Source organism: Cyprinodon tularosa, unplaced genomic scaffold, assembly GCF_016077235.1.
Source record: "Cyprinodon tularosa strain WSP-4 unplaced genomic scaffold, ASM1607723v1 ctg251, whole genome shotgun sequence".
NCBI classification, from domain to species: Eukaryota; Metazoa; Chordata; class Actinopteri; order Cyprinodontiformes; family Cyprinodontidae; genus Cyprinodon; species Cyprinodon tularosa.
In genome coordinates, this window is record NW_024038933.1 from 635,147 (window position 1) to 652,474 (window position 17,328).

At 44.4% G+C, this 17,328-nt stretch overlaps 1 protein-coding gene across 1 annotated transcript; it reads right to left on the reverse strand.

Moving 5' to 3' along the window:
* Positions 1 to 8,822: 8,822 nt before the first annotated feature.
* Positions 8,823 to 17,275, reverse strand: pwwp2a (PWWP domain containing 2A). The gene is made up of 2 exons (XM_038288321.1): positions 16,425 to 17,275; positions 8,823 to 10,565 (listed from the first exon to the last, which is right to left on the reverse strand). Exons 1-2 carry the CDS (start codon positions 17,231 to 17,233, stop codon positions 8,864 to 8,866), a joined length of 2,511 nt encoding a protein of 836 aa, XP_038144249.1. The 5' UTR covers positions 17,234 to 17,275; the 3' UTR covers positions 8,823 to 8,863.
* Positions 17,276 to 17,328: the final 53 nt, after the last annotated feature.

Here is a 17,328-nt window from a genome sequence, read left to right on the forward strand (position 1 = left end):
CCTGTTGGTTCAGCGAGTGAAGGCCAGAAAGATGCTAAAACCATGAGCAGGAAGATATCCAGGCTGGTTTCAGAACCAGGACTATTTATCTGCTACTAGGACTGCGGCCCATCAGTGTGAGCGGCCATCTGCCGAGGCCAACTGGGGTTCAAGAAGACAGAAAAGGACATTGAAAAAGAAGCCGAGATACAAAAGGTAAGAAAACCAGCTCCACAGGCGGCCCCGTCCAGGAAACAAGCCAGGCAGACGATCTCTGAGCCAGCTTCCATGTCAGAGGATGAAAGACAGAAGCTGTCTTTCATCCAAGATTTATGTACAAAAATGTAAACCTGTACTACCACTGGGAACCACAATCAAATATTACTCTGGGTAGTAAGTGTTGCTCTTGGGATGCTGTGGTTTTTTCGTCCCTTGTTATGTCCAAGTAACTCAACTTTAGTTTCAGCAGTCCACAGCACCTTATTCCACAATGAAGCTGGTTTGTCCAAATGTTAGCAGACCTTAAATGACTGTTCATACCAGAAAAGGCTCCCTCTGCAATATCCCAAGCAGCATCTGGTATGCAAAGGATGCTGAATGATTATTCGGTGCACCATCATGTTGGAGTCCTTTGGAGATGGTCTGTGGGTTGATTTTGATTGTTCTTACCATCCTTCTCCTCTGCTGACCTGATGTTTTCTTGGCTTGCCACCTCTGGCCTCACATTGAACTCTACCTGTGTTCTTTAATTTCCTCACTATGTTCCTCATGGTGGAAACTGACAGCTGAAATCTCTGAAATAGCCTTCTGCATCCTTCTCATTAACCCTGATGCAGAACAATCTTTGTTTTCAGGTCATTTGAGAGTTGTTTTGAGGCTCCTGTTTTGCTACATCAGAGGGGTGAAAAAAACCGCATTTAGCCACCTAAAAAGCCTCTTGATTGGATTCCCCGTGAGCGCGGGTAAAGGGCCAGCGAGCTTACCAGACAACAATTGCGTTCTATTATCTAGTGTTGAAGGTATTTAATTCAAACTGAGATAGTGGGCAGATTTATGCACCTGTTTGGTTTTGTTTGAATATTTTTTTAAAACATTCTGTAAATCCTATAAATGTCATTTAACTTTTCAAACATCCCTGTTTAATCTGCTTTATGTCATATTTAACTGAAACTGTTGATCCAAACAACCAATGATTTAAAAAAGAAACTCATGAAAATTATCAGGGGTTTCCAAACTTTTTCATACATTCCTCACATTTTTTCTAAGCACTGATAAAAGTGAGGCTATAAGCTGAAATCTGCTCTTTGAAACAAAACAAAAAACACTGCATCACAGATCTCTTAAAGTTCAGGGTCTTGGTTCTGTTAAGTTTTATTGAGTTTTCAGTTTCATGTTGTTTCATGTTTTTCTTTTACTAGTTTTATTAATTTAATTCCTATTTTGTTGTGTTTTTCTTAGGTTTTATCTAAGGTTTTTCTTTGTTGCCCTCTTGTGTTGGTCCCTTTTCCCTAGCTCCTTTCTAGAAGTCTCTGTTCACACCTGCTCCTAATCAGCTCGTTAGTCCTGTCTTTGTTCAGCCATAAATACTCTCCCTGTGCAGTTCCTCAGTGCTTGTTCCTCGTTTTTTCCCTGGCTCCTCGTGCTTGTTTTTCCTGATGTCTCCATGGTTCTGGTTTATTTTACATTTTCATGTTGGATTTTTGCCTCAGTTGCTTGTCAACACTCCATTAAAACTACAAGAACTCAGCTCTGCCTCCCTGCCTCTGCATTTAGGTCCTTAAAACCTCAACCAAACCCTGACATTAAATCCCCAAAATGAAAAAAAAGATTGTTTCTTTTCTCTCCTGATATTATTTATTCAGTGTGTACAAAGTACATAGCTCATGCATCTAAGGCTACGTTCACACTGCAGACTTTAATGCTCAGTTCAGATTTGTTTGTGAAATCTGATTTTTTATTTAATTTTTTTTTTGCGTTGCTGTTCACATTTCCAAATATATGTGACTTGTATGTTATCTCCTGTGTGAAATGCATGTTTGCCATGAAAATTACAGGTCGCATATGGGCAAAAATATCGTATTTGGGCTACTTCAGGCTGCAGTGTGAACGTAGCCTAAAAGCCGCACGATGATACCAGGACTGGAGTCGTGCAGCTGAGCTTAATGTTCAGGCTCCTTCTCATCTACCTAGAACAGGGGTCTTGAACTCCAGGGTCTACTGCCCTGCAGCTCTCAGGTCCACCCCTCCTCCACAGGGCTGGATTTAATGATTGACTTTCTTCAGTTCTCCTAGAGCAGGGATGCGTCTATAGAAAGCAGGAGAGGGGATCTAAAGGGCTGGAGCTGGAGTACACTGATGTGGGAGGAGCTTGAGACCAGAACTTCTGTTGCTTCTAGCTGCCCCGAGAACTCGTTTAGTGACTCGTTTACTGACCTAAGGGGTCAGAACCTTTGTCTCATTTTCAGGACAGCTGGCTTTATCAATGGTTCTAAAAACTCACCGTTTTAAGTTGGCCTTTAGTTCAAGGGGAGCAGATTTTAATCTTTTCGGCTTCGTTTACACTGCAGCCTGAAGTGACTCAAATCCGATTTTTTTTTTTGTCCACATGCGCCCTGGATCTAATCTTTTCATGACAGTCTGAACAACACAGATTAAATTTTTTCCAATGCGACCCAGGCCACTTGGCTATGTGGTCCTGGATCTGATACCAATCTGATCTTTTCAAAAGCGACCTGCGTCTAAACGGCCAGGTCGCTTTCATCCGACCTAAACGCCATTAATACCCGACAAAGGTCACTATTCTGCGTCTTGCTACACAGAAGTGGCAAGAAAAACAAACACGATGCAGACGATGACGCGGAGAGCAGTATTTTTTTTTAACCATCTTGAAAAGAATGAGGTTTTAAGGTTTGGAAAGATCGCTAGATCCGCTCCAGCACTATCATCCATGTTTACTTCCGTAAACATAGAGCACACTGGCTTGTTACATCATTGCGTCCTCTACTGCGCATGCGGGTCACTTAAGCTGAATGAATGCAGTTCACACAGGAAATCACATACAAGTCGCATATATTTGCAAATGTGAATGGCAACGCAAAAAAATCGGATTTCACGAAAAAAAAAATCGGAATTGAGGATTAAGGCCTGTAGTGTGAACGTAGGGTCTTTATTTGAATTTGAATGCCTTAATAGTTCTGCTGTATAAATAAACCCAGAGGTCACATTGTTGGATTAGAAGAAGGTGGATCACTGCTGCTATCTAGTGGAATCAGACCAAACTGATGAACATGGACTAAAAGCCTGGTTAAAACTTTAATTAAGTAATCAGCATCATTTAAACATCACTCAGCTGAAATCTTCCTTGTTATGGTTACAACAAAGCACTGTAGCATTAATGGCCCCGCTGTGATTGGTCCAGTCTGTTTTAGATCAGACCGTGGATCGGCATCGAGATATCCTGTTTGCCGAGGATGCGGTTCTGACTCATTATCAGGCTGGATCAGGATTCCTGCACTCCAGAAGGTTCTTCTGTGGATCTGAACGCTGTCTTTATGTGCGAGCTGCTCTAATCCCCTTGTAGGACCTACTGTGTGACAACTGGATGAAGGGTCTGACTGATGAAGAAGCTCCATACCAGGCTAGCAGTTCTGTTAACAGCCAGGTTTAGTTAATTGTGGTTAAAATCGGGCGCCTCCAGAAATGTTTCACAGGGGTGGCCAGATTGGGCGATAAAAAACACTGAAAATAAAAGCCATAATTTCAGGGTTTGAATCCACTATTGTGCATAATGGGATGAAATGCTAAAGTGATGCTGCTGCAATAGAGAAGACGAAGGAGATCATCTTGGACTTCAGGAAGAACCACGCTCCACTGGTCATCAAGAGCTCAGCTGTAGAGGTGGTCAGTAGCACCAAATTCCTGGGGGTGCACATCACCTGGAATGTAAACACATCCACACTGGTCAAAAGGGCACAGAAGCACTTGTACGTCTTGCAGAGGATGAGGAGAGCCCACCTGCCCCCACCCATTCTCACCACCTTCTACAGAAGCACCATAGAGAGCGTTCTGACCAGCTGTCTCACTGTGTGGTGTGGAGGCTGCAGCGCCTCAGACTGGAAATTGAGAAGAGTAGTAAGAAGAGTATAGAGGATCATTGGGGCTCCTCTTCCCTCCATATAAGACATTTAATCCCAGCGCTGCGTGTCATCAATGACCCCTCACACCCCCACCATGAACTGTTCTCCCTGCTGCCCTCTGGGAAGACGCTTCGTAGCATCCGATGCAGGTCCATAAGATTCCAGAACAGTTTCTTCCCCACTGCCATTAGACTCCTGAATGTTTTGTAAAATGGGTTATTTTAGTTATATATATAAAAAAAAATGTAAAAACTGTAAATATACAGTCAATATGTTTATATTACTATTTTTTTTATGTATTTATTACTGTTTTTCAAGGCTGCACTTTGAAAAATGAAATTGTCTAGAGCTGTTTTAAGTGAAATTTCTTTTTGCTTACACTGTATACAAAATGACTAAATAAATCTGTCTAAGTCAAATTGGAACAAAGTTTTCTATCTAAGGAAAACCAATTAACTTGCATCGACTCATTGGAGGATTTATAGATTTGATGCTCCCAAAATCCTGCTCCATGCATCTCTAATCAGAACTGTGCATTTGGCATTTAAAGGGTCGACCCACATATTTAAGGACCAGTTCTTTTACTGCTGTGAATGCTAAACTAGCATTAGCCTGGAGAATCGAGTTGAACAGAAAACAGACTTCAGGAAGCGACTGTATTTATGAATTATGTTTATAAAACAGCAACCAGCTTAGTAACTGCTGCACTCACGGGATGCAATGAAATACAGTTTTCTGAGCTTTCTATCTGCCTCGTTAACATCTGCTAATCATAGGAGGCTAAGAAGGATTTTACCCACAGGGGGAAAAGTCTGAAGCCTCTGGTTTGGATCGCCTCGATGTGACTGCAGACGGGTCGCTTATGACTAACAAGAGCAGCAACCTTTTCATCCAAAGAACCACTAAATAAATAAAGAGCATCAAATGATTTTATAAATAGTGAATAATTCAGAAATAAATAATTTCTGTTTTATGAATTTAGAAGAAAAGCCTTTACAAGAAGAAAGCAAAGATTTTGTAGAATGAATGAAACAGAGTCAGCTGGTATAAACACACACAGGTCACACCTCCAGCTGCACTGGAAAGAATCAAAATCTAGTCAAAATATTTTTCTTAAAATAAGTGCACTTGTACTTGAATCGAGATGGTAAAAGACATTTTGCCAATGGAACAAGTCAACTTACATTTAAAATAAGAAAACACAATTGAATTGTCTTATTTCAAGTGCATTTTTATATAAATATCTACTTTTAATAGTAAAAATACTCATTCCATTGGAAAATCATCTTATTTACCTACTCAAATTAAGCGTAAATACACTTAATTTAAGAAATTTTTACTTATTTCTAGATCATTTGTGCAGTGTGAAAACAAACGCAAGGTCACCTTTGAAGCCTTGGATCACTGCTGCCCTGCTAGCATAGATATTTTAAGCAGATATAACATACAGGACTTTACTGCCATATTGATAATCCAGACTTTAACTTATTTGACGCTGTTGGAGACAGGAGTGGCCAAAGGCTGAAGACCCCCCTGGCCTAGTCGACACCGAGGTGTGACCCGAGGATACCAGGGGCCCCCAGAGGATGTTCATCGACCCGAGCTAGCGAGTTCAGCCAATCAGAGGTCCCTTTGCAGACTTGAACCCTTTCAGACATTTCTGTTTTTATTCTGTTGTTTTATCCAAGCAGAAACATTGCTGTAAAACCTGAGGAGCCTCCAGAAGCTTCTGATCCTGATGTCACCTCCTGACCAGGTTCCAGACTAAACAGGCGTGTGAGATCAGCTCTAAAGGCCCAACTCTTCGTTGATCGAGGTCCTGATTGGACGACTCAACCTGAACCCGGTATCCACAGAAACAATAAGTTCCAGTAATTATTTCCTCATCATAAATATACACTCTTCATTTAAATTTTGATTCCCGATGTCCATGTGATTTATGTCCACATGCTCAGACCCCGCCCACAGCGTCATAGCCAATGGCTGCGCAGGACTCCCAGCGTCAGCAGCTCTTCAGCGGTGCGCTGCAGAGAGACAGAAAGTCCTGTTTACAATTCATTCACAGATCATTGGGTTATTAGCTGAAGGCCCCCGGGCAGAACCGGGCGTTACCGATGGTAAATCTGAACGGACCAGTCACACCTGTGCTCAGTCTTAAGCTCCTCCCCCCTGCCTTCTTCCTCCATTCAGGTGGGAAAATGTTTCCCTTTTTTCCACAGATCATCGTAATGAAGTTATGAGAGATTTAAAAAAAACCTGAGGAAACATCTAACAGCCCACTGTATTTACTAGATCAGTGTTTTGGATGAAACAGCCCAATGTTCTGGTAGTCTGGTAGAACCGACTTTCTTAAAGGAGTGATTTGGTTCTGAGGAGGAAATAAAAACATCTGGCTGGTCCTAAAGGCTGCTGTGAACTGATGAGACTGGACTTCTCGGGACAGTGTCTCATGGTACATCAGAACAATTAACATTTTAGAACCAGGAAGTCATGGCTGCATTAAGCATGAATGCAGTGGAGTAATGGTCTTGGCTGCTTTGGGACCAGAAACACTGGTTCTTAGATCTTGTAGGAAAAAGCCCGACCATCAGGCCATTACCTTCAGCTTAAGCCGTCTTTGGTTCTACAGGAAAATTATCCGAAACAGAACCAGGTCAGTTGTTGGAGTGGCGTAGTCAAGTCGGCTGGAGGACCTTAAAAAGAAGAACAGATAAGGCCCAAACTCTGTAGATGTCAGAGAACCAGCAGCTGTGGGGCGTGATTACTTTCCCTAAGCTAACGCTGGTTGGAGGACTTTGAAGATCTGGAGCTCTGAGGGCCATGAAGACTTTTTACCATCAAAAAAGGTGACGGGTCGGGTGTTTAGCCCAGGCCTGCTGTTGTTTTCTCTCTGCAGCTCTGCAGACCTGTTTACCAAACATCTGTTAGCAGGTGAGAGTCTGAGAGCTGCAGCCAATGTGCTGCTGTGCAAGGCACCGGCAGCACTCCAGCGTTTAACAGCACAGAGGGAGAGTAAAAAGACGACGCCCACGAGGATTCAAAGAGCAGTTTGAGAGTTTATTAACAGATTCAAAACAGGAGAAAAACATGTACACTGGTTCAGAACCTCTGACCCGCAAACAGACGGTAAAAAGAGTCCGACAGAAACAGCAGAGAGAAATCCACCCTCATCATCCTCGTCTGTCTAACAGTCAGTGTGTCCTACCTGTCCCACGGTCCACCGACTCAGGCTCAGGGCTTCCAAACACGGAGTGTGATGCTACGTTCAGACCGCACGCTGCTGAAGCAGCCCGTTTACATGCAAAGTCAATGGGTGACGCCCATCAAAAGGTCCTTTTCGAGCAGTAGGAGCAGTGTATCTTCACTGAAAAAAAAAAAATAATGCAACCTTTTTTGGCATATTTAGGTACTTTAACACAATTTTTTTATGTCCTACCCTACTAACATGAAACAATTGTGTTAAAGTAACTAAATATGACTAAGTAAATGCCAAAAAAACGGTTGCATTATTTTTTTCAGCAGCGGTCCGACAGCAAAATAATATTTGAAGGTGGGGTCACAATCTTGATGAACTGAGTGCACAGATGTTTTTAATTGGACTTTCTCACTTAAAAACACATTAAAACTACTTTTTACCCACTGATAACAGCAAATATAGCAAAGCCGCTCTCTGCCAAGTATTTGTTCTTGAATTGAGGAGGTAAAATATATATTTTGCCAATGGAACAAGACAATTTAAATTTATAATAAGAAAACGCAATTGGTCTTATTTTATCTAAATATCTTATTTTAAGAGTAAAAATATTCCATTTACCTACTCAAATTAGGGGTAAAAACACTTAATTTAAGACATTTTTACTTATTTCTAGATCGTTTTTCCAGTGAAGCATCAGACGCATCTGGACACACTTTACTGGACACGCTTCAGGAGCATCAATGATGCACTTGAGGCGCGTCGGACCTTAATGTGGACAAACATCTAAAAAGAGGCGCTTTTTTTCTGCTTCTAGCGCTTGTGGTCTGAACGTAGCATGAGAGGTCAGGTCATCGTCTGCACGAAACGTCTCTGACCAAGATCCAGGAGTTTGGAAATATTCTCAGGGATCAGAACCCAGAGACCCAATCAACAGGAAGCGGAGTCTACGGAGACCCAGACCGATGAATAAACTGGTGGGGGCCAATGGAAGAGCAGCTATGATAATGATGATAACGGCACACCTGGCATGCGACTCTGATCTCCACCGTGTTCTGGAACCCAGCCTCAGTCTGGACCTCGCTCAGTTTCACAGTTAAACATCGAACAGAACTTCAACAGAAAGTACAAATATTTTCAGTCAAAACGCAACAGGAAATGATGTCAGAGTCATCATAGCCTGCTTGGGTCGGACCGAGCCGCCCCGCAGGGGGCGCCGCAGCATAGTCATAATAAAACCCTGGCTTCATAGAGACAGATGAATGATTAGTGTTTCTAACTGGCAGAGCTGTGATGTAATCATTATTTCACCTGTGTCAGCCAATCATAGCTCACAAAATCCTGATAAATCGATAAGTTAAAGGAACGACTCGACACAAAGATGACATTAGCCAACAGAATGAGCGGCAATGGAAATGCTGTGGAAGATACAAGCACCGCCCCCTGCCATCTGAGGCTCCTCCCACCTATCCACGGTCCATTAGTCTGGGTTTTGGCTCCTCCCAGTTCATGTGTAGGGGGGGGTGGGAACTCTTTTATAGGGGCAGGGCCTATGTTACGTCTCGAACTGCGTGAGAAGCGCACGGACCTCGGGGGTGAGCTGTTTGGCCGCGCTGGCGGCCTCAGCGATGGCGCGGCGGTATGGCCCCTTCCTCTTCTTGTCAAAGCGCGACTGAAATGTCTCAAGGAAGGGTGAGAGCTGAGAAAGCGGCAGAAAGGATGTGGTAGGGGAGCCGAACCAGGAGACGCGCGCCTCCTGCCGTACCGCCAGGCCTGTGTCACCGCGGCGGGCCACAGTGATACCCAGGACGCGTGCCGGCCACCAGGGGAAGCCGTAAATCTTTGCCCAGACGATGTCGCCGACACACACGGTGCGGCCGTCCGGCAATAAACACTTTGACACGGATTTGGAGAAGACAGATGAGGAGGATGAAGACGAGGAGGAGGAGGAAGTGGACAACTTCCTACGTCGCTTTATGTCACCTCCATCCTCCTCATCCTCACCTTCGGCTGCAGGTGGAGCCGGGGATGAAGATGCGGGGCAGCAAGGGACTGCCGTGGTGGAGGATGGAGGAGGCGCAGGGGCGGGGCCAGAGGAAGAGGACGCCGGCTCTCCAGGAGGAGGGACGTCATAAGTCTCTGTGGAGCTGCACTCTGAGTGGGAGGAGTCTAAGGAGTAAGAGGAGGACGAAGGCGGGGGAGGCTCCACCTCCTGCCAGCCAGCTCCTTCGTCCTCGTTCCTTTCTACGACAGTGGGGGCTGCACATGGGGGAGGCGGGGCTGTGGGAGGACCTGTGGCAGGAGATGCAGGTGTGTGGACGGGGCTTGTGGCAGGTTTGGGCGATGCCTCGGAGGCGGAGCATGGGGCTGGCTCATCGGTACGGTACCTTTGAGGTTTGAGGCGCATTCTGGGCGGCAGTGGCGTGCTTATGTTGGTGCCGCTCAGGTGCTGCAGGCGACGAGTAAAGTGGACCTTCTGATTGTGGTTTTGCAGAGCGGCAGCCCGGGTCACTGCCTTTCTGTGGTCCTGGTTCTGGTCTTTGGGCCGGTGGTGCGGGGCCAACTTCTGGAGAACCTTGCGGGTGGTGGGGCGGTCCGAACTTTTTGTTAGAACCTTCTTAGAGTTTAACTTCAGGCGCATCCGGCTGGAGGAATCTGCTGAGGATGAGGATGGAACCACACCCCTCAGGACACGGCGGGAAGAGGAAGTCACCTGTGTCCCTGATGTACGCTTGTCAGCGGCAGAACGTCCTGACCTGTCGTCAATCTTCAGACGTTTCAACTCAGAGGACATTGGAACATCTGGTGGCCGCCGTCGACGTGACGCCTCCTCAGCCTTCAGCTCCACCACACCTCGCCGGGCCTCTCTGTGGCTCCCTGAAGCCACAACACCTTTACATTTGTCACACAGAACCTGCCGGGGGCGGAGCTTGATGGAGTTCATGATTGAAGTGGGCTCCTCGCAGCGGTAGCGACGCTTTGGGCGTTTGATCTTGCGTGGTGGCGGCTGAGGTAAGGCCAGGTTGTAAGTGTCTCTGATGAATAGAGGGGGAGGGTACGGCGCCCCCTCCTGGAACAGCGGCGGTGGCTTGGAGCCCCAGGGCTGGGGGTGGGAGGGGGCGACGGAAACAGCAGAAGCCTCTTCCTGGTTGGTGGTTGGCTTGTCGTCGACGGCAATCGTCTGCAGAGGTGCTGGCGGACAGCTGCGGTCATCTCGTCTGGGAAAAGTGGTGATGGGTATACCGTAGGGTCCAAACCTGCAGACACACAGACGGAAACTTTCAGACGCTGATCATCGGCACTGCTCTAATAAAAATGCTAGATGCTTTGGAACACAGCAGATCACGGTGGTTGGGTTCCTAACCAAATATTTAGCTTTAAACCGTTCCAGCACATTGCATGCTGGGGATGCTCTATTCAGACTCCTCTGGAATGTTTGTTCTATGCTACACAAAGTATTTGGATGACAAACAGATCTATAGAGATAGAGCCAGATAAAATAAAAAGATCTATAGAGATAATGAGCCAGATTTTAAAAAACAGATCTATAGAGATAATGAGCCAGATTAAAAAAAACAGATCTATAGAGATAATGAGCCAGATTTAAAAAAACAGATCTATAGAGATAAAGAGCCAGATAAAAAAAACAGACAGATCTATAGAGATAGACAGATTTAAAAAAAACAGATCTAGAGATAGACAGATTTAAAAAACAGATCTATAGAGATAAAGAGCCAGATTAAAAAATATCTATAAAGATTGTTTTTATTTTTCAATCAGGCACAAACAAAAAAACAAAAAACAGACCTATAGAGATAAATAATCATCTAGAAACAGCGCAGAGAGCTGTGCTTGGTTTACACTAGTGTGTACAAAATAACAAAATAAAATCTGTCCAAGTCTGATAAAGAGCCAGATTTTAAACAGAAGATCTTTAAAGATTGTGCCTGATAAAAAAAAAAAAAAACAAACAAAGAAAAAGATCTATACAGATAGAACCTGATAAAAAAAAATAAAGATTTACAGAGATAGAGCCTCCTTCCATGCTTGTTGTGTCCCGAGCATGGCTCCTGGCAAATATGATCTTTGTCTACAAGTCTCCACATAGCTCCAACCAGTGGATAGGACCTGGCAGCGCTATACTCTGTTGCTAACTGTTAGCAAAGTTAGCCATGTGTCACACAGACATAACGAATCTCAGGCCTGATCTCAGCCAATAGGAGAGCAGTCGATACGGCGGTGTTTTATAGTCAGACTGTGCAGTTTAGGTATAAATCAAAATATGTTTGTTATCATGAGCAGAATTGTGATTTGATCATATTTTCTGCTGCATTAACACCAAGCACTAGCTAAGCTCATGAAGCATGTAGTTATCCAAACGCCCAACAGGAAGAACGGCTCTGAATGCAACACAGAGGAGAAACAGAGAGACGCGGAAACATTGTAATTCCGTACACGTCACGAATATCAGCAACTCATTTCTCCAGATGCAACATAGCGGTGAATTTCAAAACTAAAAACACTCAGACAGAAACTGGTTCATCCTAAAGACAGAACAGCCAAACCTCAGCTTAGTGCCGTTGTTGACGCGATCCAGTGCACCATGAACTGTACAGCCTCCTATACAACTAACAAACGCATGGAGCAGGATAGGAGAGCAAGAGAATCTTGGAAAAATCTATCTGGACCTCAAGAAAGATGACACACCTTTGAAGACCAGATATTTGAAAAGCATCTGACTGGAGTTTGCTCAGGAGGATGGACCTCCATGCTGCTTAAATACACCAGAGCTCAAACCACAGACTGATCTGGTGGAGCCGACAGAATCAGACTCCTAGAGGGGCGAGGAAAACTTCAGAAAACTAAGTAAAAGTCCGGCTGACTCCAATTGAAGCCTGTTTTTTTGGTTGCCATGATCTAGATGACAGTTTAGACGGGTATAAATGGGGGAATTTGAAAAGTCAAGAGAAAAAAGATTCAGTCATGCTACAGATATCTCCACTTCCACGGAGCGCAATAAGGACGATTTTCTATGAAGAACCAAGCCTAGATATATAGAGATAGATAAATAAAAACAGATTTATTGATAGCATGGCATCATATGCCGCTACTACAGGAAGGGTAAAAAAACTGCATAGTAACGACTTGCGTGGCCTATAAATTGGTGTTCCAATGGCTGAAATTCACTTATACGCTTTTTTTTTTGGGGGGGGGGGGGGGGGGGGGGGGAATTATTAGTTAATGACTACAGGTTTATGTTCTAATCATACCTCAGATTAATATGTTTCTTTCATTTTCTACCAATTGTCTTCCTAGCTGTTGCTTCAGCGGCTCTATCTTGCATTATCTCTTGTTTTCCTAACTTTACTGTGGGGTTTAAGGAAGAATTTGTTTTTGTAGGATGGAAAAAACTTTTAAGGTTTCCTGCACAGCTTAATATATTCTTACCTCAGATCAATGCATATATATGCTAAATATCTTCTAAATAAATAGAAACCCATTTATTTCATCTTCACGCTGCACTTTAGGATGGTGGATCGTTTTTGGCCATAACATTATGCTGAATCTGCCTCATGTTTCCTTTTCACTGCTGCAGTGGGAGAAACACCGTCAGGATTACCATATAGAGCGGGATATAAGAAACAGAGCTATAAAGATAGAGCCAGATAAAAAAAAATAGATCTACAGGTGCTGGTCATAAAATTAGAATATCATGAAAAAGTGGATTGATTTCAGTAATTCCATTTAAAAAGTGAAACTTGTATATTATATTCATACATTACATACAAACTCATATATTTCAGATGTTCATTTTGTTTAATTTTGATGATTACAAATGACAACAAATGAAAATCTCAAATTCATCATATCAGAAAATTAGAATATTGTGAAAAGGTTCAAAATTGATGGCCCCTGGTGCCACACTCTAATCAGCTAATTAACTCAAACCACCTGCAAAAGCCTTTAAATGGTCTTTCAGTCTAGTTCTATAGGCTACACAATCATGGGGAAGACTGCTGACTTGACAGTTGTCCAAAAGACGACCATCGACACCTTGCACAAGGAGGGCAAGACACAAAAGGTCATCGCTAAAGAGGCTGGCTGTTCACAGAGCTCAGTGTCCAAGCACATTAATAGAGAGGCGAAGGGAAGGAAAAGATGTGGTCGAAAAAAGTGTACAAGCAAGAGAGATAACCGCACCCTGGAGAGGATTGTGAAACAAAACCCATTCAAAAATGTGGGGGAGATTCACAAAGAGTGGACTGCAGCTGGAGTGAGTGCTTCAAGAACCACCACACACAGACGTATGAAAGACATGGGTTTCTGCTGTCGCATTCCTTGTGTCAAGCCACTCTTGAACCACAGACAGCGTCAGAAGCATCTTGCCTGGGCTAAAGAGAAACAGGACTGGACTGCTGGTGAGTGGTCCAAAGTCATGTTCTCTGATGAAAGTAAATTTTGCATTTCCTTTGGAAATCAAGGTCCCAGAGTCTGGAGGAAAAGAAGAGAGGCACTTCATCCACGTTGCTTGAAGTCCAGTGTAAAGTTTCCACAGTCAGTGATGGTTTGGGGTGCCATGTCATCTGCTGGTGTTGGTCCATTGTGTTTTCTGAGGTCCAGGGTCAACGCAGCCACATACCAGGAAGTTTTAGAGCACTTCATGCTTCCTGCAGCTGACCAACTTTTTGGAGATGCAGATTTCATTTTCCAACAGGACTTGGCACCTGCACACAGTGCCAAAGCTACCAGTACCTGGTTGAAGGACCATGGTATCCCTGTTCTTAATTGGCCAGCAAACTCTCCTGACCTTAACCCCATAGAAAATCTATGGGGTATTGTGAAGAAGAAGATGCAATACACCAGACCCAACAATTCAGAAGAGCTAAAAGCCACTATTAGAGCAACCTGGGCTATCATAACACCTGAGCAGTGCCACAGACTGATCGACTCCATGCCACGCCGCATTGCTGCAGTAATACAGGCCAAAGGAGGCCCAACTAAATACTGAGTGCTGTACATGCTCATACTTTTCATGTTCATACTTTTCAGTTGGCCAACATTTCTATAAATCCTTTGTTTTTATTGGTCTTCAGTAATATTCTAATTTTCTGATATGATGAATTTGAGATTTTCATTTGTTGTCATTTGTAATCATCAAAATTAAACAAAATAAACATCTGAAATATATGAGTTTGTATGTAATGTATGAATATAATATACAAGTTTCACTTTTTAAATGGAATTACTGAAATCAATCTACTTTTTCATGATATTCTAATTTTATGACCAGCACCTGTATACAGATAGAACTAGATAAAAAAATCTATAGAGATAGAGCATGATATAACAGATCTTTACAGAGAGAAAGATAAAAGGGTCTAGAGATAGCACCAGATTTCAAAACGGATCTATAGATATAGAGCCTGATAAAAGAAACAGATCTATAGAGATAGAACGAGATTTATAAACAGATTTAGTGATAGAGTGCAATATAAGAAATAGATATATAGATAGAGCCAGATAAAAGATTGATAGAATTCTATAGAGATAGAATCAGATGTAAAAACAGAACTACATTTATAGAGATACAACCGATTAAAAAAAACTAAAATCAAAAACAGACCTATGGAGATAGATTGCGATACAAGAAACAGATCTATAGAGATAGAGCTAGATAAAAACCGATCTAGAGATAGAGACAGATTAATAGAAACAAATATATAGAGTTGGTGCCAGATGAAAAAGAAACAGATCTATTTAAATAGAGCCTGATAAAATACACAGATTTATAGAGATGGTGAAAGATAATAAAGAAAGATCTATAGAGATAGAACCTGATAAAAATGAAACAGACCTATAGAGATAGAAGCAGATTAAAAATAAACAAATCTATAGAAATGGAACCAGATGAACTTTTACTCTTGGGCTGAAGCCCCAAAGGTCTCTGGTTCCAGTTTAAGAACGAACCAAAGTCAAAGACAGAGGGAGAAGGAACCAGAATGAAAAGATGTTGCCTCTGAAGGATAAGAAGCTTTTCTACAAAGACCAGTTCTAGAATTGGTGTGAACCACACTGACTGGTACTGACCCAGTTTTACTGAACCAGTCCGACCTCAACTGGGCTGAACTATTTGCAGATACCGGATACTGACTGAAGACGTCGTCATTGCTAATAACATGTGGACCCAGATATGGATCAGAACCAGTTGCTACTGAGTGATCCTGGCAACCATAGAACAGAAGTGCCTAGATCTCTAGAACCACTGCCAGAAAGAACTGGACCAGAACCGTTCCTCTGAAACCCAAACCAGTCTCTACACTGAAATGATCCTAGAGGACTGACAGAACCCAGAGAAACACTCTGATTATGGTACCAGAACTTTCTGTTACCGGAACCTGCTGGACTCCACCGATTCCCTAAAGTTGGAGTTGGACTTTTCAAAGATCCAAACTAAGTTCTGGAACCACAGTCCCGGTTTCCAGAAGTTCACAGAGGAAGCTGAGATCACCAGAACCACAGGGATCAGCCAGCAAGGGGAACGATGGATGAAGGAAGCCAGAGCTGATCCCATCAGAACCATCTGGACTGGGCTCTAAGTTCTGATAGCAGCTGGATCCAAACTGTTCAGAACCAACCACTGACTCTAGGTCACAGATAAGAACCAGACACCCATACTGTGAATCGGTTTGCGGTCCAGAACCATCTGGACTGGGCTTCGAGTTCTGATAGCAGCTGGATCCAAACTGTTCAGAACCAATCACTGACTGCAGGTCACAGATCAGAACCAGACACCCCTACTGTGACTCGGTTTGCGGTCCAGAACCATCTGGACTGGGCTTCGAGTTCTGATAGCAGCTGGATCCAAACTGTTCAGAACCAATCACTGACTGCAGGTCACAGATCAGAACCAGACACCCATACTGTGAATCGGTTTGCGGTCCAGAACCATCTGGACTGGGCTTCGAGTTCTGATAGCAGCTGGATCCAAACTGTTCAGAACCAATCACTGACTGCAGGTCACAGATCAGAACCAGACACCCCTACTGTGACTCGGTTTGCGGTCCAGAACCATCTGTAAGTGCTGGAGATTGGAAAGATCTGGGCTCAACTGGTACCTTTTGGACACGTCCATCAGAACCCCTGAGAAGACCTGCTCCCCCAGGCGGAACGACACCACCAGCGCGTCATCGATCACGTGCTCCAGGCTGACTCGGACCTCGGTACCAGGACTTAGGTCCAGCACAGAACTCGGTACCGATCCGGAGCAGTCTTCGTGTTTAGAGCCTGCTGATGTCTTACAGAACTTGGCAGCTGGTTCCGGAACCCCTTCCGAACCAGATTCCTGCTTAGGTCTGGATCCAAGTTCCTGATCCAAAATGGTGTAGCACCGGTCCAGTTCGGTGGTCTCAGTAGGTTCTGCCGGTTCAGCTAAAGAAAGCCCGGCCTCAGAGACCGGAGCAGGGTCCGGAACCGAGTGCAGGAAAACCGCAGGGGGCTGCGGGTCCAAAGGGATGGTTCGATAGCTGCTGGTACCGTCTGAGTTCGGCAGTCCCAGAAAGACCCGTTCAGAGCCGCTGCAGTCCACAGGGAGCTCCGAAAGCTCCAAGCTCGGGGCTTGGTTCGGGGGTACGCTACTCCGGTCCGGTACATCATCAGAGGTCCCACTACGGTCCAGCTGACCCTCGGAGGTTCTGTCCGTCCCGGGTAAATCCGGTCCCGCCCCGGGCTTCTGCTCCGGACCAACATGGCGGCCCTCCGCAAATTCTCCGTTCTCTGGATTCCCACTCGAACCGGATTCTGGAGCACAGCTGGGCTCCGCTGGGACCTGGTGGCGTCCGGTGCTGTCCAGGCCCGGTTCTGGCGGATTCTCGGACCGTGCTGTGGTCGGAACCACTGCTCCTGCCTCAGCAGCCACGGCCGCCATTTTGTTTCGCTGATCTACTGAGTGGCGGTGAAGCCCCGCCTTCCTGCTCCGCGGCCTCCTGCCAAGGGCTCCTCTGATTGGCCAGAATCGCTGTC

Coding starts and splice junctions, on each gene's coding strand:
- pwwp2a (XM_038288321.1), bottom strand. CDS start 17,233: ATGGCGGCCGTGGCTGCTGAGGCAGGAGCAGTGGTTCCGACCACAGCA. Junction 10,566..16,424: donor CTGATGGACGTGTCCAAAAG/GTACCAGTTGAG, acceptor GTGTGTCTGCAG/GTTTGGACCCTACGGTATAC.